A 23,949-nucleotide genomic window follows, 5' to 3' on the forward strand; every position below is an offset into this window, starting at 1 on the left:
GTCCATGGCATATCTCTGCTTTTCCATATAATTGTTGACAATTTACTACTTAAATCATGCATTGCTTATAGAAAGTGCATTGTTGTTGTCCTTTAGCATTTCCCCCAGGATATATATGGAACCTTGCAAAAAGGGAGTATTACCCCCGAAGTGGAATCTCCAAAAGTGGGAGAAGATACTGCCAGGATTGAGATGAAATACACAAAATTATAAACATTTCTGTTCCAAACGTTATTTCTTTTCTGTTGTTCTTTCTAAGTTGTTTATTGGGCATCCTATTTCTTATCATTGAATTTCATATACCATGCAATGAAGATATGATAAATTTATTGTGAAATTTTGTAAAAAAAAACCTGTTTAATATGGTATCTAGTGACTGCCTAATGATGGTTGGGCCTCTTTCACTGACAGCTCATAGCAGAATCAAATTGTCATGAATAGTTTTACAAAATACCACAAATTAAAAAAATAGTACTTACCAGAAAATTGAAAGCAAAACTTATTTTAATCTTTTATACTATTTGTATAGTTCATTTTCTTGATTTGAAAGAAACTCTAATTTTTATCATTTGTTTTGAAAGTCTTATTTATATTCTTTCAGTTTTTGTAGTTAGCAGTGGTTGTAGATTGTAGAATGTGCATTGTTGTTGTCCTTCACTATTTTTCCCAGGATATACCTGAAAGCTCACAAAGAGGGAATATTTTCTTTGAAGTACTGGAGGAAGCCCTGAAAATGGGAGATGATACTGCCAAAATTGAGGTGAAATGCACAAAGTTGAAACTTTTTTTTCTTGGACAATAGTCAAGGGAAACAGACAGCAGAGGGTTAATTTCACTTATAACAGAAGGCAGAGCCAAACAGAAATAACTTTATGCCCTTCCCAGGGAAGAGGCATCTTCTAGTATTTGGACACTGCCTTTTAATTAATGGGGATGCAAGAGAGAGCCTTGGGAATAAACAATATTTTGTTGTAGAAAAGGCTAATCTCTACCTATAAAGTGTGTGTGTGTGCGCGATGTATGTCTGGAAATGTTGACCCACTTCCAGATGAGTTAGAAACTTGAAATTTGGCATGCTGATTAGACTGGTTGTGCAATGTACCAGGAAAATTGAAAAACACAGAAATTTGGTGTTTTAAGTACTTTTAGAAAATTTAATAAAAACCAAGGTTTATGCCTACAACTCCCAGCATGCCTTGGGTGGAACTCCCAGTATGCCTTGGGCGGGAGGCCAGACTTACTGGCCTTCGGCGGCCACTATCAGTGCAAGGGCAGGTTGCCGCTGTGTGTTTTTCACAACCCCAACTCCTAAGTTTGGTTTCGAGCAGTCAGCCCAATTCCACATAAAAGGAAATAACCCACATAAATGGGCTGCGTCCATTTGTGGTGCCTCCTCCCGCCCTCTGCATAGTTTTTAAATTGTAACTAGATACAAAAGCCAAATGTGCTCAAAGGCACTCCACCCTGATATCACTGTTTTCTCAGAATCGGGGAAGCAAGTGCACAGTCTTCGACCCATAAGAGGGAGGGGGGAAGGGGAGGCACTCTGCACATGTCCAGAAACAGACCCAAAGAAGTGGGGAAGTACCTGGCCCAGCCCTGTCCCTTCAATTCAGGCTCCTGATGGAGCACTTGGTGGGTGAGAAGCGCAGACTGAGGCAGTCCCAGCAGGACTTGGCTGGAGCTGGCACTGACAGCACTGACAGCTTCATTCAGTAATTCCTGCATCTGTCTTATTTATTTATTTATTTATTACATTTCTATACTGCCCAATAGCCGGAGCTCTCTGGGCAGTTCACAAAAATTAAAAACATTCAAAGTATGGAATGTTGTGGTTTAGTTATAACGGGGGTTGGGACACACACAACATAAAAAATCTCATCAAGTCAAAAGGCCTTAAGGGGGGGGGAATTCACTTGGCCCTGGAAAGTGAATCTTTCACTAGGCAAGCCTGCCTGGGAAAAGAAATCCATAAGCAGGGTGCCACAACTAAGAAGGCCCACTCTCCAGTTGTCTCCCACGACACCTGAGATGGTGTTCAAAGATTAACATGGTATTCAGCGACCTAGGCTTACACCTACAACTCCCAGCATGCCTTGTGTGAGAGGGAAGACTTATCGGGCTTTGGCGCCCATCATCTGGAACTGGCTTGCCATCCTGGCCCTGAAGGGAGAGTGCCTGGGGCTATTTGCTGTGGTCACTAGGCATCATCTGGAGCTGGAGAGAAGGAGATTGCAGCTCTGGACACAACCGAACTAACCGTCAATCAGTCAGCTGGCTGGCTCCCTCATGACCTATGTATGGACAATGATTGCAGAGTGCAGTGTGGATTGGATTGGCCAGACTTCACTTCCCATGAGTCTCAGTGACAGGATTCCCATTGAGCAAGTTGGGCACCATGGTGAAAAGCATGCTGGGAGTTGTAGTTTTCATTTTCTGTGAGGAGAAGGAAAATCATGGCAGTGGCTTCAAGGTGGCCCTCGCCATGCTTCTGGGGAGAGAGAGAGAGAGAGAGAGAGAGAAATCCTATTCATTTTTAGGTTACCTCACAGGCCTTACATCAGCCTACCTTGCAGGATTGTCATGAAAGTGAAAGAGGAAAAAAAGGAATGAATACAATTCTATTAAAAGTTACCTCACCGGCCTATTACCTCACAGACATATATCTTAGGGGGCCTGAGCAATGCCAGGTATATCAGCTAGTATATAATAAAAGTAAAAATAATAAAATGAGCATCTGTAAACATAAGAACATAACAAGAATTATGCTGGATTGGACCAAGCCAGCATTCTGTTCTCACAGTGGCCCACCAGCTGTTGACCAGGAATCCACATGCAGGACACAAGTGCAACAGCACCCTCCCATCCATGTTCTCCAGCAATTGGTGTACGTAGGCTTACTGCCTCTGATACTGGAGGTAGCACATAGCTATCAGGACTAGTAGTCATTGATACCCTTATCCTCAAGGAATTTATCTAACTCACTTCTACAGATTTGCAAATTGGCGACTATGTACATAAAACTTTTTTAAAAATAAGGATGATACAGTGAGCAGCATCAATCCTAGTCAGTCCTGGCATGCCCTTTCAGTCAGTTGGTGCCACTGTTTAACTAGGGTGACCATATGAAAATGAAGACAGGGCTCCTGTATCCTTAACAGTTGTATTGAAACGGGAATTTCAGCAGGTGCTATTTGTATATATGGAGAACCTGGTGAAATTCCCTCTTCATCACAAAACTTAAAGCTGCAGGTACCCTCCCCTCTTTTAAATCTGGTCACTCTAGTATAGCTCCTGCAGCTTTAACTGTTGTGATGAAGAAGGACTCCATATATACAAATGACACCTGCTGAAATTCCCTTTTCTATGGAACTGTTAAAGATATAGGAGCCCTGTCCTCCTTTTCATATGGTCACCCTAGTTTAACCACTGGGTTGTCATTCGGAAGATCCTGGATTTCGGCCCTGAGGAATTCACACCTTAGCTGCACCATTGCGTGTGAATTCCCTTCGCTTTTCATTCAAGATTTTAAAGGTCATGTGCCTTGGTTTTTCCTTTCTGTGGTATTGGTTGCTGGCTTCTGGGGATTTAAAACACTGCTCTGCCTCTAGTGACTCCTTGGCTCCACCTCTGGTGACCCTGCCCTCTGGCCCACCGGCTCCAGTGGGCACCAGCCCCCACTGGTTCTGTTTTTCATAAATGTTATCTACAAGTGTTTTTCCGTAGTAAATTCTATGCTGAAATTAAGACCTGTAACTGGAAGATTCCTGCTTTCTGTGAAGAACATAAAGTGTTTTTTTTCTTGTTTGGCCTGCCTTCTTTTAAAAGCAGAGTTGCTGTTTGACCCAAAGAACACTTCATGCTAAGTCCAACATTCCTTTCTCTATTCATCCTTTGCTTATGTTTTTTCTCTTTCCAAACTGTTATGTGAGGCATCATTTTTCATATACTTTAATTTCATATGTCATGCATTTTTGTTCTCAATGCAAATATTTTAAAATTCTCTTTAATAGGGAGTCTAGTGATTGTTCATTGATGCTTCAGTTTGTCTCACTGATAACTCATAGTAGTTAGAGGACTTCCTCCAAAGACAGCAAATTAAAAATGTAGTATTTGGCAAAGTGCTGGGGGGGGGGGGGGGAAATGGTTTTTACACTTTTATAATAATTGTTTAGCTACATTACCTGTTTCGAAAGAGAGCCTGATTTTTCTCTTTTGTTTTCAAAATCTCATTAATATTCCTGAACTATTCTAGTTAGCAGTGGTCTTAGAAAGTGCCTTGTTATATTGTTATTTTCCCCAGGATACACCTGGGCACTTACAAAAAGGGAGTGTTTTCTTCAAAGTACAAGAGGAAGCTGAAGAAGTGGGAGAAGATATTGCCAAAGCTGAGGTGAAAGAATCAAATTATAGATGCTTTTGTTCCATGCTAGTTTTTCCTTTGTTGAAATTTATTCTTTTATTAAGCTGCTGTTTTAGGCATCTTTTTTATTGTCCTTGAATTCCACATGCCATGTAGTTTTGTTCTCAGTGTGTCAACAGTCCTATAAAATATCATAAATGTCTGTTTAATAAAATTAAATGGAGGGTGTGTCTAGATGAGGGGTTATTCCGGGGATCGCCCGGGGATCATCCCTGTGCATCCATATGATGCACAGGGGATCCCGGGGGCAGGGAGGGATGATCCCTCCCTTTCCCTGGGATAACCAGAATGGCTTTAATCCCAACTTTTTTCGTGGTCTTGGGATCATCCCAAGACCGCGAGGGATGTGTGGGCAGCCGTCCTGGTTTCGTCCCAGCTCCTCATGAGTAAATGCGAGGAGCCAGAATCCAGGCATGGGGCACGGAGCTTTTCACGACCTACATGCCCATCGGGGGAAGGGGGGAGCAGGATCTTTTTTTAAAAAAAATCCCCAGACTTACCTTTCCAATGGAGCACTCGTGTCCCCATCTTCAATTAAAAAACAAAAACAAGATGGAGTGCATGAATAGTCGTATGTAAAGGTTTTTTTAAAAAATTTTAACTTAATTTCCCCGCTCCCCCCATCCTACCCCCAATGGGCACAGCACTCCTGAGGAGCGCTGAGCTCCGTGTGCAGCTCCGCAGCAACGGGCCACACGCTCCATGGTCTCAGGCTCAACTCAGACCACGGAAAAAGCGCCCCCAAAGTAGAGGGCTGTATCCCGGGGCAAGGGAGGGATCAGCCCTCCCTGATCCTGGGATCCCCTGTGCGTCATATGGACGCACAGGGACGATCCCAGGGTTCGCCCCGGGACAAAGCCCGGTCTAGCTAAGGCCTAAGACTGCACCCTTATAACAGGATAAAGAGGTGTGGGAGTTGCTTCTATAAACACTTTTAATAGATTCATGGAGGAGTGTAAGTTCATAAATTCTGTGTGGTAGCAAAACCTAGCCATTATTTCTGGTAGGCAACAAAAATTATCTGAAAAGCCTTCTGTACATGTGCTTTCCTTTTACACTGAATAACTACATCTTTATCCTTCCCCATTATTGAAAAAGATAGATGGCAGGGTACCTTCACAGGCCTCAATGCTAATACTTGTATTTTTTTGAAATTAAACTCTGTCTTACCTTTTGTGTAAGTATACTGCTATAGTATATAGGGCCAAACTAGCTTTGATACTATTCATACAATTAGCAATTGCAGGAAGTTTTGACAGGTGTGGGCCACCCAATTTGGATAGGTGCCCTGGTATGGGGCCTTTAATACTTTCCTCCCTGCTGTGGTCCCAATCCAGATACGGGGGCTCATGCGTGCTATTTTAGTCATAAGGAAAGCTCCTATTGGCATCACTGTCTATATGCTAATAGTCTTCCTTCTCAAGTTATCTAGTTTTGTTTTTCCCAACTACTATCCAGCAGCTCTTCACACACACCCCTCCCAATTTCCCCCACTTGCTATAAGCAGGCTCTCTGCATCATACCTTCTCCGTAGCGGCACCCACCCTCTGGAAAATCCTCCCTCGTGTGGTTCGGAAGACGAAGAATATATAACATCTTTCAAATGCCTCATGAAGACACATCTTTTCAGACAAGCTTTTCCTGGAGTATAACTTTTCCTGCTTTTATATATATATTTTAAAAAATTAAGTTTTAAATTTACCTTTGTATATTATGGTTTTAATTGTAAACTGCCAAGAGAGCCTTGGCTGTTGGGCAGTATAAATATCTAATAAATAAATAAAATAAATACCTACTAAGGGCTGCAGTTGGCCCAGGATACAGCCCAGTACAAATCTCTTTATAATACTAGATCTTAAAAGGCCATGTACACACAACATTTATTTCTACAAAAGAGGTCTTCTTTAACCTTTTCTTCCAACATCCCTTTCTTGTAGCAACTCACTTCTTCACAAATTAAAGTCATCTTCTTATTAAAATCAGTCCTAGGGAGGACAGAACTTCTGGCGCTGGGTGGTCCCTGACTACCAAGAGCCATTTTCTTGTTTTGTGGGAAGGGCAAAAGGCCACTGGTGGAGGCAGCTCTTTATTTGCAGCTGTGAGCATCTGGGGAGATTGTGGGGAGGGAAGGAACATAGAGAAGGGATTGGAAAAGATAGTGAAATTGGAGAGCAACAGACAATGAGGACACCCACAGATGCAGAAAGTAAAAGGTCTGATGGAATAAAAAGGCACTGCCATGCCTTTTCCTAATCAGAGGATTGTGGGGTGTGGTAGCATTATGACAAAGTACACCGCTCCGAAATTTTTTCAATGGGGAGCGGCATATAAATATTCTAAATAAATAAATAAATAAATAAATGATTTAGCTGCTCAATAGGTAAAATGTCAGCAGTTAAAAAAGAAAGAAAGAAAAGAGAATACAATAGTTCCTTGTTGGAGACCGCACCCAAATTCTGATTGTCAGAATTAAGTTCATGTTGCAGCGGTGATGATCTTATTTGTGGACTTCTGCAGAAGAGAATTTTGAGTAGCAGTTAGGATTGAAGCCATGTTTGTCAAATGCAAGCTATATTTATCCTTCTCCGTGAGCCCCTGCCAAAGGAAGTAAGGCAGGTGGCTACTAGGAGGAGGGCTTTCTCTGTTGTGGCACCCTGGCTGCGGAATGAGCTCCCCAGAGAGGTCTGCCTGGCGCCTACACTGTATTCTTTTCGTCACCAGCTGAAGACCTTTTTGTTTTCTCAGTATTTTAACACCTAATTTAACTTAAATTTAAATTTTGCTGTTTTAATTCTGTATTTTAATCCTATATCAATTTCTGCTGTGTGGTTTTATCCTGGTTGTGCTTTTTATATTGTATTTTGTATTTGAGTTTTTAGATTGTTGGTTGTTTTATTATGTTCCTCATGGTTTTAATTTTTGTGAACCGCCCAGAGAGCTTCGGCTATTGGGCGGTATAAAAATGTAATAAATAAATAAATAAGTAAATAAATAAATTGACTAGTACTATAACCTAGCTTCTGAAATAAATGTATCTGAAGATGCGAGCAGTTCTTCTTAGATTTTCAGCAAGTCTTTGCATTTCCTATGAGTTGTCATTATTTCAGTTACATCTGTGAACTAGATATTTTGGCATTTAGCTAGATTAGAAGCTGAAGTTTTGTGACTCAGAAAAGTAAAGCTATATCGAGACTAAATTCTCCGCTTAGGCTGAAACACCTAAAGAGAAACCAGTTCATGTCTTAAGAATTTCTTCACAAGAGATGCCAAGTGTACAAGAAAGTGAGGAGCTTTTATCTTCAGAGGCTGAACAGTTACCCGAGTCAGCTACTCTAGTGCCAACCTCTTTGGAAAAAGTCACATTTGAAGTTATAGAGGTAAGAGAGAAATAATTGTTTATAGTACCATTGAAAAATCAATGTTTTTACTCTTATGGATTTGGGGGGGGGGCAGTTTTATCTTAGCCTTTTGGATTGACTGGGACAACTGAAAAGCCATGTGCGCAAGAAGCTAGGGGTCAAAGTGATCCAGCCAAATGCTATTTAAATTTATGAGTTAATTTTCATGTCTACATTTCTAGTGGGAACCTTCCTTGTAACTCTTTTTTTTTATCATAGTTATCATTTTGCACAAAATTTACTAATCCAGTTTATGGGGTTATTTTACCCCCACTGCAAGTCTTTCCCACAATACTTTGTACCATGTAAGATTGTTACAATTGATTAATAAACTATGCTTGGGGTTACCCTATTTTCTTAAAGTTTTCATATGGTGGGAGTCAACACAGAGTAACCTCTTTGGATCAAGGCATGGAGTTGCTGAAGAGTCTGGGTTTATCTAAGGAAGCAAGTCTTGGAGCTGAAGCTGGAAACGGAGCTGAAGCGGGGGTGTCTGGGATGGGGTAAAATGTTGAATGGTTATGAGATAATAATACATAAAAGCTGTTAAGTATAGAGATCTTGCCGCTCGTGCGGAGCTCCGCCTCCCCCCCTCCCCTAAGGTAGCTAATGGCCGGAGTGGTAGACTCACGGGGATATGGGGAGGGAAGGTAGTGGGGGGGGATGGGAGATTGGGGGGGTTAATAGGGTGGGAGGGAGGGAGTTGAAGGGGGGTTTAGGGTTTGTGTTTTTTGTTGTGTATGTTTATGAGTTGCAGAGCACCCGGGATCGGAAGAAAAATCAAAAGGGTAAATATGAATAAAAAAATTAAAGCATCAACGCTTAATGTTAAAGGTCTGGGGGCAGTCGTGAAAAGGAGGAGAATAGAACAAATGTTAAATAAAGAAAGATCTGATATAATTATGATGCAAGAAACACACCAAAAACTTGACGGCGTAAATGAAATACGGACAAAGTGGTCAGTTTATTATGAAAAGTCATTGGGGACATCAAAAAAAAAAAATGGAGTTGCAATTTTGATTTAAAAAAGTGGATTTATATTGAAAACTATTAAAAAGGATGATAATGGTAGATATCTTATGATTAAGGGACAAATTGAAAGTGAACAATATACATTAGTTAATGTTTATGCTCCCAATGAGAGACATAGAGAGTTTTTTATGGAATTATTTAAAGAAATAGAGGAGTTTAGGGAGGGGCATCTTATTTTAGCTGGGGACTTTAATATGGTAATGGATAATAGAGTGGATAGATCAAACCCCACTAATGTGGAAAAGAGAAATATTACTATATTGAATAAACTAGTAAAAGAAAAAGATTATGTAGATTGTTGGTGTTTACTGAATGGGTCCAATCCGGGCTTCTCGTACTACTCCTCAGTTCATCATACATACTCTAGAATAGATTATATATTGGTTTCAAAAGAGTTTGCAAGTAAGGTATGTAAAATGGAAATGGGGGTAATAAAAGTAACAGACCATGCATTGCTAAGTTTAGAGTTTATAGTTAGAAAGAATTATAAAGAAGCGTTTAGGTGGAAATTAAACACAACTTTTGAAGTATAATAAAGTGGTAGAAAAAATGCAAAGAGAACTGACAGAGACATGGGAAATTAATGAGAAGGGAGGGACGTCAAGGGCAGTAGTTTGGGATACCATGAAGGCAGTAACAAGAGGGATATGTATTAGAGAAATGTGTAATTTAAGGAGGCAACAAATAGCAGAACAGGAACAATTGGAGGAAGAGATTAAGAAATTGGAGAAAGATTATGGGCAATCTAAAAATAAATATAAATTAGTAGAAATACAAGCAAAGAAAAAACAATTAGAAAATTTAAATTTAGAGGAAGTTCAGAAAAATTTAATATATATGAAAAGGGAGTATTTTGAAAATAGCAACAGAAATTCTAGATTGCTTGCCAGGCTCACACGAAAGGAAAAAGCCAGGAATGGGATAGGAATATTGAAGGATAAACAAGGGAATTATTGTCATACAATGAAGGGTAAAATAAAAAAAATTCAAGAATTTTATCAAGAATTGTATAAGGGAAAGGATACTCAAAAACAGAAGTTGGAAGCTTATATAGAAAAGTATATAAAGAAGGGAATAAAAATAGAACATAAAGAGTTAATGGAAAAGGTAATAACTCAAAGAGAAGTAGAAGAAGTAATTGAGAATCTGAAAGTGGGTAAATCACCGGGGTAGATGGTTTAGGCTCAGAATATTATAAGGTTTTTTTTAAAAAAATAGTACCAAAATTATTGAAGTTGTATAACTCCATATTGGAAGGAGAAAGAACACCAGAATCATGGGAACATTCATTAATAATTTTAATACCAAAACCAGATAAAGATTTGACTGTCCCTGATTCATACAGACCTATTTCATTAATAAACCAAGATGCTAAGATTTTTTCAACTATTTTAGCAAGGCGGTTGAATAAATTTATAGAGGAATATATAGGGGAGGATCAATGTGGATTTGTAGCAGGTAGGTAGATGCCTAATTTAGTGGGAAGGGTTCTAAATGTAATACAGGTGATAAATAAGTCTAGGGTTAAAGCGGGAATTCTGGCATTGGATATTTTCAAGGCTTTTGACTGTTTGAGCTGGCAAGCTCTAAAGATGGTTTTAAATAAAATGGGATTCGGAAATAAATTTAAAGCTATAATAGAACAGTTGTACTCTCAAAATACAGCCGTAGTGGTAGTGAATGATGGTGTGACGGATAAGGATGTCCACTCTCGCCGATCCTATTTGTAATGGTAATGGAATTATTGGCGAATGCAATACGAGAAGGTGAGGAGATTGAAGGAATAGGTAGTATGAAAAAAATTAAACTGAATATGTTTGCAGATGACACGTTGCTGACTATTAAAAATCCAATAGAAAAGATGGGGAGAATTAAACAGCAACTGAGAGAATCTGAGGATGTTACTGGGTTAAGAATAAATTGGTCCAAATCAGAAATGATGTTGTTTAACTATACTAAAAAGGAAGAGAAGGATTGGGAAGGAAAGGGAAGAGAAATGAGAGTTAGGAATCAGATTAGATATTTGGGAATAAAAATTACGCAGAAGTTAGAGAGTTCAGAGAAAGAGAATTTAAATGTGTTAAAAAAAGAGATTTTAGCAAAATTGGAAAAATATAAAAGATTAAACTTATCCTGGTTTGGAAGAATAGCATTAATAAAAATGAAGATTTTAGCAAAGATTAATTTTGTGTTTAGGATGCTACCAATAAAAAATTCAGAATTAGAGATAAAAGTTGGCAAAGTATTATAAATAATTTTTGTAATGGTGATAAGAAAGCGAGGGTAAATAAAAGTAAATGGTATTTAAGTCAAAAAAAGGGAGGATTGGGTCTCCCAAATATTAAACTATATTATGTAGCTAACAGATTAAGACATATTGTGGAGGCAATTACAGGAATAGGAGAATTAGATTGGATGGAGGATAAAACCACAAGTAATATAGAGATTAATCTGGAGAATGTATTTTTTTAGGGAAGGGAAAAAAAAATGGGTAGAAAGTATAGATAACCCGCTTTTGAGGTCTCACTGGGAAATTTGGAGTAAATATAAAGGGGAGCTGCTTCCGAGCAGCTCCCCTTTGTCACCGGTAATAATGTTAAAGAATTTTCCAGAGGAATTAAAGAGTAGATTAAGTAAAGTTTTAATAGAAAAAAATAAAATGAAATTAAGGGAATGGTTAAGAGGAATGAATACAAGAGAGGATATGGAAGAGATCTTTAAAGATAAAAAAACTTGGTTAAATTATTGGCAATTAGAACAGTGGACTAAAAAGTGGGTAAGAGATAACGGAGATTGTAGAGAATTGACGAAGTTTGAGGAATTGATAGTTAAGAAAGAAAATGATAGGGAGAAAAGAACAGTGTTAAAAGGGTTGATATAGAATATTGGTGGAGAAAGGGTTGATGGATAATTCAGGCAAAATGGTTTGGGAGACAGATTTGAATGTACAAATAGGACAACAGGGCTGGGAGGGACTATGGAAACAAAGAGCGTTGAGAAATATGTCAGTAAGAATAAAAGAGAATTATTTTAAAATTATATGGAGGTGGTACCTAACTCCGGTTAGATTGAATAAGATAAATAATCAGCAATCAGCAAACTGTTGGAGAGGATGTGGGGGTGAAGGAACGTATTTACATATGTGGTGGGAATGTAACTATGTTCAAAAATTTTAGAAGATGGTGTTTTTGGAGATAAATAAATTGACTAGTACTATAACCTAGCTTCTGAAATAAATGTATCTGAAGATGCGAGCAGTTCTTCTCAGTTCTTCTCAGTTTTTCAGCAAGTCTTTGCATTTCCTATGAGTTGTCATTATTTTAGTTACATCTGTGAACTAGATATTTTGGCATTTAGCTAGATTAGAAGCTGAAGTTTTGTGACTCAGAAAAGTAAAGCTATATCGAGACTAAATTCTCCGCTTAGGCTGAAACACCTAAAGAGAAACCAGTTCATGTCTTAAGAATTTCTTCACAAGAGATGCCAAGTGTACAAGAAAGTGAGGAGCTTTTATCTTCAGAGGCTGAACAGTTACCCGAGTCAGCTACTCTAGTGCCAACCTCTTTGGAAAAAGTCACATTTGAAGTTATAGAGGTAAGAGAGAAATAATTGTTTATAGTACCATTGAAAAATCAATGTTTTTACTCTTATGGATTTGGGGGGGGGGCAGTTTTATCTTAGCCTTTTGGATTGGCTGGGACAACTGAAAAGCCATGTGCGCAAGAAGCTAGGGGTCAAAGTGATCCAGCCAAATGCTATTTAAATTTATGAGTTAATTTTCATGTCTACATTTCTAGTGGGAACCTTCCTTGTAACTCTTTTTTTTATCATAGCTATCATTTTGCACAAAATTTACTAATCCAGTTTATGGGGTTATTTTACCCCCACTGCAAGTCTTTCCCACAATACTTTGTACCATGTAAGATTGTTACAATTGATTAATAACTAGTGCCATTCAATAGAAGGTGCCTAGTAAGGCAGTATATGCCATCAAAACCCACAAAATATGGCATAAAATTCTGGCTGTGTTGTGATTCCAAAACATGTTTATGATGCTGATACATAAAAGGGTGCCTGAGGAGTTCATAATTAGGCAATTAGTTGATGAACTAACATCACATTGCAGGATTCCAGATGAAATATTACAACTAATGACATTTTCACAAGTGTGCAACAAGCCAGGGAATTAGCCCTGCAATGCAGCCCTTTAAATTTGCCCTCAGGCTGAAAGTGGTTCTGCACCCCGGGTCTTGATGGTCTCCACATACACTTCCAAATACATGTATATATTTACTATTTATTGGCAACATTTGTACACCACAAGGAGGGTTTCTATATCTCTGTCCTCATGGTCAGACCATATCATAGAATCATAGAATAGCAGAGTTGGAAGGGGCCTACAAGGCCATCGAGTCCAACCCCCCTGCTCAATGCAGAAATCCACCCTAAAGCATCCCCGACAGATGCTTGTCCAGCTGCCTCTTGAAGGCCTCTAGTGTGGGAGAGCCCACAACCTCCCTAGGTAACTGATTCCATTGTCGCACTGCTTATGATTTGGACTAGTTCTTCCCTGCAGGATTGGTGGGTGGTGGGTGGGAGGAGCTATTTAGATGATTTGCCCCGAGAGACTAACAGAATCTATTGGATTCCTGAATGTTGTGGGGGATTTTTCAATGCATAGATGAGGCAATCCTGTTGAGATCCTACTTTTGCTATGGAACGTTGAGATGCAAGTAGGCATTGACATGATTGCTCCCAAGTATCTTGTCCAATGCTGTGGAGCTTGCATTGCTTCTTCATATTCCAGGGATTTGTGGACAATAAAACAGGCCGGATGAAAGCTGGAGTGTATGTGATATGAGCCTTGTTATTATTATTATTATTATTATTATTTATTTATTTATTTATTTATTTGTTGTGGAGCTGATCAAAAATGAGTTGGATCACATAATTCTACCTACTGCATGGTGGTGCAAACAGCAAAGAATGCTTACTTCTATGCCTCCAGAGCATTTCCATTGCCTGTTGACAACTAACTTTGTTGTAAAATGTGATGATTTTCTGCAGGCTGCTCAGGTAGCATATGTTGCTGGTTGCAAGGCCTGTGAGATTTGTTGTTACTGTTAATTTACAACTCATGATTATTACACTGTTATACTTGTATTATACTTTTGAAACGTTCATGTTAACGGCACAAGGTGCTTTTTCAGTTGAAAAAATTGTGAGGTTAGTTAGGCACCACATGCTATTCCTGTAGGGTTTTCTGTTTTGCATTCTGGGGTATTATTGTTCCAGATGATTTATGTGCAACTATATTGTTTTACTGGAAAAGCAAACATCTTAATAAAGGCATGTGGTTTTTTAACTTACAAATGGTGCCATGCTTAATAACTTTTACCAGGTATTTTATTTGTATGGCTTTCTTGGTATACATTTGACCCTGATACCTAATTGGCACAATTTTTCTGTTGATGGATGGTAATGGAGCTGGATTGGGCCATTTGTGAGATGTTTGTCAAAAGCTTTTTGGAATTCCACGTATATAATATACACCTATTGTCTTGCTTGTTGACGCTCTCAAAAAACTCCAAAAAGCAGGTAAATTAGGATTTCCCTTTACAGAAGTCATGCTGATTTATCTTGATCAAGACTACGTCTTTTATATATGTAATACTTCTAGCTTTAATGATTCTTTTCACCAATTTACTTAGGAGAGATGTTAGGTTAATTGGTCTTTATATGCCTGTGGCAATGTCATGTCATGTGCTGGGAAGCTTTAGTCTGAAAATAATTTAGTAGTCTGAAAATAATTTAGAATCCAAATGTGTGTCTGAAAAAATAACCCAATAGGTTTAGGTATTTCTGTAATGTAACAAGCCAGACTCAACCATTTCTAGTTGAGAGAGGCCCAAAAACATTCTAGTCATTTTTTTCATGTTCTTAAACTGGTGAGCTTTATTGTTGAATTTTTTCTATATATAGGAGTCTCTGTCTTCAGACAAGGATCTGTTAATAAAAGGAAAAGCATTCCCAAAGGTTAAACCAGTTGAAATAGAAAAAGGTTTAGAAGATCTTTCTGAACAGCAGCCTGTGTCTCTACTTTCCACATGGACTACAAAGATCAAGTGAGTTTAAAAACATTTCACTTTTACTTACAACTACTATTTAATAATAATATTTGGCATTTTATAGTGCTTTAGAGGAGTCGAAGACTTTTACATATATATTTTTGTAATCCTTACAGCAATCTGTATTGTAATGTTATCATCATATTATTTATATTTTCGTATTTCAGATGGGTGAGGGGAAAATGAGAGAAAAGTGTTTTGTCTAAGGCCATCTAATGAAATGTTGCATTACAGCAACAGAAATGTAATGCCAAATGGTTCTAGATCTATTTGTGCATCTATTTTAGATGCAGTGGAGAATATTCCATCTAAATTTCCTAAGTTGCAAAGATTAATTGTTGGTGATTATTATTATTATTATTTATTTATATAGCACCATCAATGTACATGGTGCTGTGTACATTGATATTTCCCTGAGATACTTGCCGAACTTATGGGAAAAGCCGTAGCTCAGAGCACATGTTTTGTACACAAAAGGCGTCATGTTCAATTCCTAGAATCTTCAGATAGGGCTGGGAGAGACTCCTGTTTGAAACCCTTGGGAGGCACTTCCAGTTAGTACACACAGTACGGAGCTAGTTGGACCAATAATCTGACTCAGTATGTTGTTCCGATAAATATATATTTAAAATACTGATAAATGCCTTGATGTACAAATGCCATCCCAGTTCCTTAGTGGCAATGCATGGATGAAAATAGGCTATTGAACATGTGCCCCCTGCTGGATTAGAACTATATACACTATGCCCAGAGATGAATTTCAGCGTGTAGGAGTCAGGGCTATGTCTTTCCCAATACTGGATTGGGAACCACATGTACAATACCAACAGATATGGTACATGTTCTGTACAGTTGCTGACATGTACTCTCAGCTTTGATAATATTCACAACCTGTTTGGTGGTTTAGGAAACTTGAATTCAGGGTCACCCTTTCCCTTTTTGTCTTGATCCTGGGAGAGGTCTTCATGTGAATTTCAAAATGTACTGTTGCAGCTAATAGCTAGGATCACTCTATGCTAACCTGTCAAGCAATCCATTCCATATGGTGTAAAAGCCCATTCTACCAAGGGGGTATATGTCCTCTGGCATCTCAAGAACCATCCCTCTGGCTGACTTTCTAAAAGCTGTGACTTCGTTGATGCCTTACATCTTTGTTGAGCAATATGCCCTGATAGCCGACATAGAATTTTGATAAGAGTGGTCCTCTGCAGATTGGGTGTTTTTTTTAGGACACCTGCTCCCTCCTTCAGATATGTTGGATAACCAATTATGCACAGAAGCGACAAAGAAGTAAAACAGGTTGCTAATTTGTAACTGATGTCCTTCAACAGGTCATCTGTGCAGTCATATGATTTGCCCTCCTTCTTCCCATTCCTGTGGGTGTTTATCTGATGACATATTCCCTTTTATAGTGGTTACAAAGGAACTGAGTGGGAAGGCCTCTGAGTGCTCCACCCCTCAAGGCATGTGCAGATGGTTAAAATCACCTCTTAAGTAGACGAGATAGGATTACTAACTCTGCTTTAGAGCTCTAGAGTGTTTCCAGAGTTAGCTCTCTGAAGATCTAGAATTAGGCTACAGGTCCCAGAACTTAGTGGTAGAACACATGCTTTATTATTATTATTATTATTATTATTATTATTATTATTATTATTATTTTTATTTATTTATTCATTCATTTATTTATTTATTTATTTATTTATTTATATAGCACCATCAATGTACATGGTGCTGTACAGAGTAAAACAGTAAATAGCAAGGCCCTGCCGCATAGGCTTACAATCTAAAAAAGTCATAGTAAAACAATAAGGAGGGGAAGAGAATGCCAACAGGCACAGGCTAGGGTAAGCAGGCACAGGGTAGGGTAAAACTAACAGTATAAAGTCCGCACAACATCAAGTTTTAAAAGCTTTAGGAAAAAGAAAAGTTTTTAGTTGAGCTTTAAAAGCTGCGATTGAACTTGTAGTTCTCAAATGTTCTGGAAGAGCGTTCCAGGCGTAAGGGGCAGCGGAAGAAAATGGACGAAGCCGAGCAAGGGAAGTAGAGGCCCTTGGGCAGGCGAGAAACATGGCATCAGAGGAGCGAAGAGCACAAGCGGGGCAATAGTGTGAGATGAGAGAGGAGAGATAGGAAGGAGCTAGACCGTGAAAAGCTTTGAAGGTTAACAGGAGAAGTTTATATTGGATTCTGAAGTGAATTGGAAGCCAATGAAGAGATTTCAGAAGCGGAGTAACATGGTCAGAGCGGCGAGCCAAGAAGATGATCTTTGCGGCAGAGTGGTGAACAGAAACCAACGGACTGATGTGAGAAGAAGGAAGGCCAGAGAGAAGAAGGTTGCAGTAGTCCAACCGTAAAATAACCAGCGCATGAACAAGCGTCTTGGCAGAAGAGACAGACAAAAATGATCGAATCCTGGCAATATTATACAGGAAAAAACGACAAGATTTAGCTACTGCCTCAATATGAGGAATAAAGGAGAGCGAGGAGTCAAATATAAAGCCAAGGCTACGAGCTTCCTTGACCGGAGTAAGCGTAACATCATTGACAGTAAGAGAGAATGAGAGATGAGGAGAAGGTTTAGGAGGAAAAACAAGCAATTCAGTCTTTGCCATATTAAGTTTCAAACGACGATGAAGCAGCCAAGCTGAGATATCTGAAAGACATGCCGAGATACGATCGTGAACATCAGGAGAAAGTTCCGGAGATGACAGATAAAGTTGTGTATCATCGGCGTACAGATGATATTGGAGGCCATGAGATTGAATAAGCTTGCCCAAGGGCAACATGTATAAGGAAAACAACAACGGGCCAAGCACTGAGCCTTGCGGAAGAGCTTTGCATGAAGAAGGTCCTAGGTTCTGTCCCTGGCATCTCCAGGTAGGAGAACTCCTGTCTGAAACGCTAGAGAGCCACTGCTAGTCAGTGTCGACAATACTGGGCTAGATAGACTAATGATCTGACTCAGTATAAGGCAGTTTCCTATGTTCCTATATGTGTGACTGCACAGATTAGTTGCAGTCTGTTTTCTTAGCATTTTTGCCAGAAACACAACTTTCTTTTGTTCTCTGTGATAATTCTGTTTCTGAGACCAAATAATAAAACCTCATTTTTGTGATCTGCAATTTTAATGGTTTCTCTTTTAAGCTTTAATTTTTCCTTACCCAGTGGTTTGGGTAAGGGTTCATTTACTTGGGTTCCTTAGAATGTTAGCTTGGTCAAACCCATCCTCTGAGTGTATTGGTTACCATTAAAAAAATAAATGTCTAGTACCAAAAAACTATGGTACTATTTCCATGAGCCCAAGGAGGCTTTTGAGTATTTCTTGAACAATAGGCTGAATGCAATATTGCAAACTGCTTTTGAATTGATGGTGCTATTCAAAGAGGGAAAAGTCAAAAATTCCACTGGGGCTACTGCAAACACCTCACATGAGCCTATACAGCAATTTAGATCTCTGCGAAAAGCATTTATATTTTATTTCATAACATTATACTGCACCAAGTGGTGAACAACATTTCTTGAAAAGTAATGAATATTATTATATGTATAACAATTTCTAGAAATCTTATGTCTCAATGTCTATGCTATAAGCCATAGAAAGGATGAAAGAATTTAACCAATTATATGTACTATTCACAAAGACCCCACTATAGATATTTGTTCTGTTTGTAGGAGGCTGTTAACATGCATAGAGCTTCCTCTGTGGAATGGGTTCATTCATTTTGTGCATGCATGATTTTAGTAAATTTTGGCAGATTCTATCTAGCTGTGATCTCAAGTATGTTTGCTTGGAAGTAAGTTCTCTGGCAAATTGTGGAACACATTTCATTAAATGTTTTTGGTATTAAGCTGTCATTATTGATTTGACTGGTACAATTCTTTTACGTTGAGCTTTTTATTCAGCTTTGCTTTCTTTCTGCACATAGGGCAGAGTTATTTGGAATACCCCAAGTTCCTTCACTACTTTATTGATGTAGGGAAAAAAAACTTTAATTATTGGCTTTTGTTGTGCTTCAAACCCTGAAAGGTTTCTTGGACACGGAAGAGAGCCTTTTTATGGCAGGTCTGAAGTTTGTAAATGGATATTACTTTCATTAAGTAACAGAGAGTAGACTCACAGGAGAAGAATGCCAAAGTTTATGAAACAGTCAAATTGGCATTTAAGTGACCCTGTGCATGCCATTGCTTATCTGCATTGCTTTAAGTTCATTTGGTTAGCAAGATTATATATTAAAACAAATAATGACAGCAGACAATGAGTATTTTACTCTAATAAAAAGTTACTGTCAGATTATCAATGGTGCAGAATAAGCATGATTTTGTGGGAGAAAAAAGTTATTGAGTGCATTAAGTGAGGTTAATGTAGGCCACACACATAGTATTGGTTTTTCTTGTCTTCTCTTTCAAAGGATGATAAATAGGCTGCTTAAGGAGAGTGTGTGCTGTAAAAACACACACCTTTACCTGCAACATGGTCTAAATATTTTAGTTTTTGTTAGAAGTGTTTCCATTTTTGTTCATTAAATGAATCAATCCACTTTTTGAAATATAGCAAAGGGACACTGAAACATATAGTCTAGCTGTTATTTTCTTAGGTAAATTTAAAGCTCTTAACAAATCACACATGACAATTTTTTGCTATGTTCATTTAATTAATCATGTACTATATAGAAAGTTATGATTCTGTAATTCTCCAAATATTATATAATATGTAATATCTGAATAATTACAGAAGTGTGTGTGTGTTTGAAAAAGGATGGCATGACAATTGTATTCTGTAAGAAAACTGAAATGTGTGATGAGAAGTGAAATAACTATTTTTAAAAAAAATGCATTAAAATTGTCCACAGATCACCATGCACTTTCAAACTGGTCCTGCCCTGAAGAATAGTGTCTTAATTAAGAAGCACTACTCTCTACCTAGCAATACTTCTCTCTCCCTTCACTTTATGCATTTAATATAGTTCCATCACAGTACATTAGGTGTTTTAATCTGACTGCCTTTAAAGCCAACCTACCATGAGGTAACCATAAGAAAAGGAAAATGTGGGGTCCACAAAGAACATTTTTACATGTAACATGTTCCTTATTATATTCTTTAAAATTGGTTTAGATCTGAATATAGGGTTGGCTAGTTGGTTAAATACTGAAAGCCATTAATTTATTAGAAGTATATCAAGATGCAGACAACACGCCCTTGTACGTGTTGGGTGCAGCAGAGTGAGATGCTGGTACAGTTATCCATGCATGCAGGAATGGATTCAGATAAGAACTACATTAGCCTCCATGGTGGTGCCTTCTAGATGTGTTGGACTGGCTGGGGGTGATGGGAGTTGTAGTCCAACTAAATCATACCATTAATTCGTTAGCTATTATTATGAAATTCTAAACAATTGTAATTCATTATTATTTATTACTGTAATAATGTGCAAATATAAATATATAAATGCTATTTAATACATAGTACTTGGCTTGCAGCCCAGAACTCCATTTAAAATTTTGAAAAAATCCCTTTAATTTCTATAAAATCTATTAAAAATAATTAAACAAAACATACACACACACACACACACAAACACAGACAACCTGTGCATAGAAGGAATGGACAAATAAGTCAGTTTTATAATGGTTGCAGTGCCTGCCTTTGCTTTACGGTGGATACCATAATGCTATTTCAAAAGTAGGTCACACCTTACTAAAGGGCTTTCTTGGCTTCATGGAATATTTGACACTATTGACCACAGTTAAGTAATAAGTGGTCAGTTTTAAAAGCATTGTCACTCTGGGCCTTGCTAGACCTACCTGATAATCCGGTGGGGAGTAGGCGCGATGTCTCGCTGCAGCTAGCGCAGGCCGTCGCCCCTAGCTAGACGTAACACACGATGGGGTAAGGGAAAGCCCCGTTGCGTCAGCCATTTTTTTTAATTAAAGGGCCATGTGCACAGGAACGCACCAATGAGCAGGTAAGGCTTTTTTTTTTAAAAAAATAAAGTGTTCCCTGCTCTCCCCTGCCCCTGATTTCCCCCCAATGTCTGATGCCCCCCGCTCGCCAGTCCGCTCCCCCCTGCCCGCCCGCTCGATTGCCCCCTGCTCCCCCCACTTGCCCGCTCGTCCACTTGCCCCCCTGCTCGCCCCCTGCTCGCCCCCTCGCTCGTCCGCCCCCTGCTCGCCATGTCCGCCCCCGCTCACTTGCCCACCCGTCCCCCTGCGCTCGCCCCCTGCTCACCCCCTCACTTACTCGTCTGCCCCCCGCTCGCCATGTCCGCCCCCACTTACTCACCTGCCCACCCACCCTCGCTCGCCCCCTCGCTTGCTCGTCCGCCCCCTGCTCGCCATGTCCGATGCCCCCTTTGCCCTCGGCAGCGATCTCCCCACCCTGGCCCCATTCTTTCCCCCCCATCCCCGATCTGCTTTCCCTGGCCCCGTTCTCCTTCCCCCCCATCCGCCATGTCTGATGCCCCCCTGCCCGCTCGCCCGCCTGCTCGCCATGCCCGCCTGATCACCCGCCTGTCCGATCACCCACTCGCCATGTCCGATGCCCCCTCCGCGCCCCCTGTCCTTGATCTCCCCACCCTGGCTCCGCTCTTCCTCCTCATCTCTCCCGCTGGGTCCGCTCTTCCCCTCCCCCCGGCCCCCATCTCCCCCCTGTGATTTTACACACACACACGGGCCCGATGGGCGGCTTCTCCCGGCTACTCGCGAGTAAGCAAGCAGCCGGGAGAAGCCGCGGAACCAGCTATACCTTCTGCAGCCCCGGGCTCAGCCCATGGCTGCGGAAAAACCGGGCCAAAAGTGGATCCAGTTATCCCGGGTCAAGGGAGGGTTTAGACTGGCCTTACCCTGGGATCCCCTGTGCATCATCTGCACGCACAGCAGGGAGCCCGGGCCACGCACCGGGCTAAACCCTCGTCTAGCAACGGCCTCCATTTAATCCAGATTCTGTTAGTGGAGTGTGAAGTATTGTCCTTGTAGGCATAATATTCATTAGGATCTTGATAATAATTGTTTTTAATAGACTGAGCCTGAACCAATTCCAGATCCAAACTCAGCCAATATGGGCCTGGTGATTACCTGGATGAGACACCATAAATAACTCTGTGTAAGCTGATCTGAATAAAGAGTTTTCTGAAGAAATATTATATGTGGATAGGCTGTTGATGGTGGACTTGTAGAAGTATTGTGTAAAAGCTAAAATGTGCTTGAAGTATGCTTTGGCTAGTGGAGAAAGGGCTTCTGAAGGTGTTCTCATTTATAGCATGATTAATCCTATGCACACTTAGCTTGGAGTAAACTCCATCAAACTTCATGGGACTTTCTTCTGAGTAAACATGCTTAGGGCTGTGCTGACTAACAGTAACTTTATACTCAATATATAGTGCATAATTTATTATTTATTTATTGCATTTCTATACCGCCCAATAGCTGAAGTTCTGACTTGATCTTTTTCCCCCTACAGAGATGTGGATTACCCACTTATTCACCTTCTGTGTATGGCTTCTCCCCGATGTGTATTGCCTGTTAATCTGCAGCTTGTTTCTAGAGTACACCATACTTTAGACAAAAAAGGTCACAATGTTTTATTACCATCAATTAATATTTCCCATCACAAACCAGAAGAGCTCTTCCCAGCCACTGCAGCTTTTGAGGAACAGATGGAAAGAGAAAGGTATGAATAGTCAATATTTTGTGTAATAGTTGTGTATAGCAGCATGAGTACCACGTGTGATAGTGAATATTTGCATGTTGAGGTGTTGGTTGCATTCCAAATTTATAACACTACTTCTGGCAAGTGTGATGAACCCTCTCCCCTCAGTTCAGTTTTGTTGCAGTGGCTCCTGATTTCTTGTTTTCCCAGCACCAGCTTCTGCAGTACCTTCAATCCTTCTCTTCCTCCTCCCAGCACCAGCTTGTGTTCAGTGCATAAGCCACTGCTGTCTGCTGATGGCACATCACTGTCCCTTTAATGTTGGACTCCTTGCAGGGGAATGGCACCACATGATGGGCAGTACTGGCATGCATGTTGAGCACTGATGGATGAGCTAATGAAATTGACTAGATCAGGTTGCCTTGATTAGATCAAATTTTGAAATTGACTAAACTGGAGATTGGGCACTCTCAGGTAAAATCAATGGGAGCTGCAGCCCAATTTGTAACCGTGTTTACTCATAAGTAATCATAGCTGCAATCCCCTTGCCTGTGTTGCAGGCACTCTTTTTAAAAACAACAGCCTTTTATTCTATTTTTGCAATTGTGGTGCTTCAAAAAAACTGTAAAATACTCCTAAAAAACAAGAGTGCTAAAATGGTGCTGAGAAAAATGTTGGGAGAAGGATGTACGCAGTGACTATTTAGTGAAATGAAGAAAGGGCAGGGGACAACACTGCCTGAGCTGACAGAGGTAGACTTGGAGCTGGTATGGTGGACCGCCTGCATGATAGTCCTGTGGGACCTCAGGACTTAATGGCTGCTATGACAATCAAGGCATTGCCCCAACATATAATCATATCATAGCCCAAGTGTGGACGGCCAATTGCAATTCTGCTTCTAGCATACTAGGCACCTGTTGTCTGGAAGCACCTAAAAAGAAGCGCTGGGAATCTTTCCAACTTGTCCCTCACAAATCTGGCAAACGACAGCCTGTTGGACATGCACCATGGGCCATATTGCAAGCTGATTTTATTTGTAAAATAAACTTTGGTTTTCTAGTGTCTTTTACTGAGTGTGTTTGGGCATCAAAACCATGCTAAGTCACAACCTTTCTCTCCCCCTCCTTCCTCCACCACCCTTGTACAAAAGGTGCCTGGAAATAAGAATAAGAACATATGATGCTGGGTTCTTCTCAACATTGACTTTTTGTTGTACCAGTGATAGCTAGATTCTGACCCTTACTACTATGACTCTGCCATTTTCATCTTTACAAAAACATGTATATTCTGTTATGCCTTCTACCACACTATTAGGCATGTATT

General features: G+C 39.8%; 1 protein-coding gene across 1 annotated transcript in view; it reads left to right on the top strand.

The window, feature by feature from the left end:
• Positions 1–23,949, top strand: part of TTC6 (tetratricopeptide repeat domain 6) — a 113,338-nt gene that overhangs the window by 5,410 nt on the left and 83,979 nt on the right. Inside the window, exons 3-4 of the mRNA XM_063118473.1 lie at positions 14,836–14,978; positions 22,438–22,647. Coding sequence (XP_062974543.1) covers positions 14,836–14,978; positions 22,438–22,647 — 353 coding nt within the window. The remainder of the gene's footprint in view (positions 1–14,835; positions 14,979–22,437; positions 22,648–23,949) is intronic.

Source organism: Elgaria multicarinata, chromosome 2 (genome assembly GCF_023053635.1).
Source record: "Elgaria multicarinata webbii isolate HBS135686 ecotype San Diego chromosome 2, rElgMul1.1.pri, whole genome shotgun sequence".
NCBI classification, from domain to species: domain Eukaryota; kingdom Metazoa; phylum Chordata; class Lepidosauria; order Squamata; family Anguidae; genus Elgaria; species Elgaria multicarinata.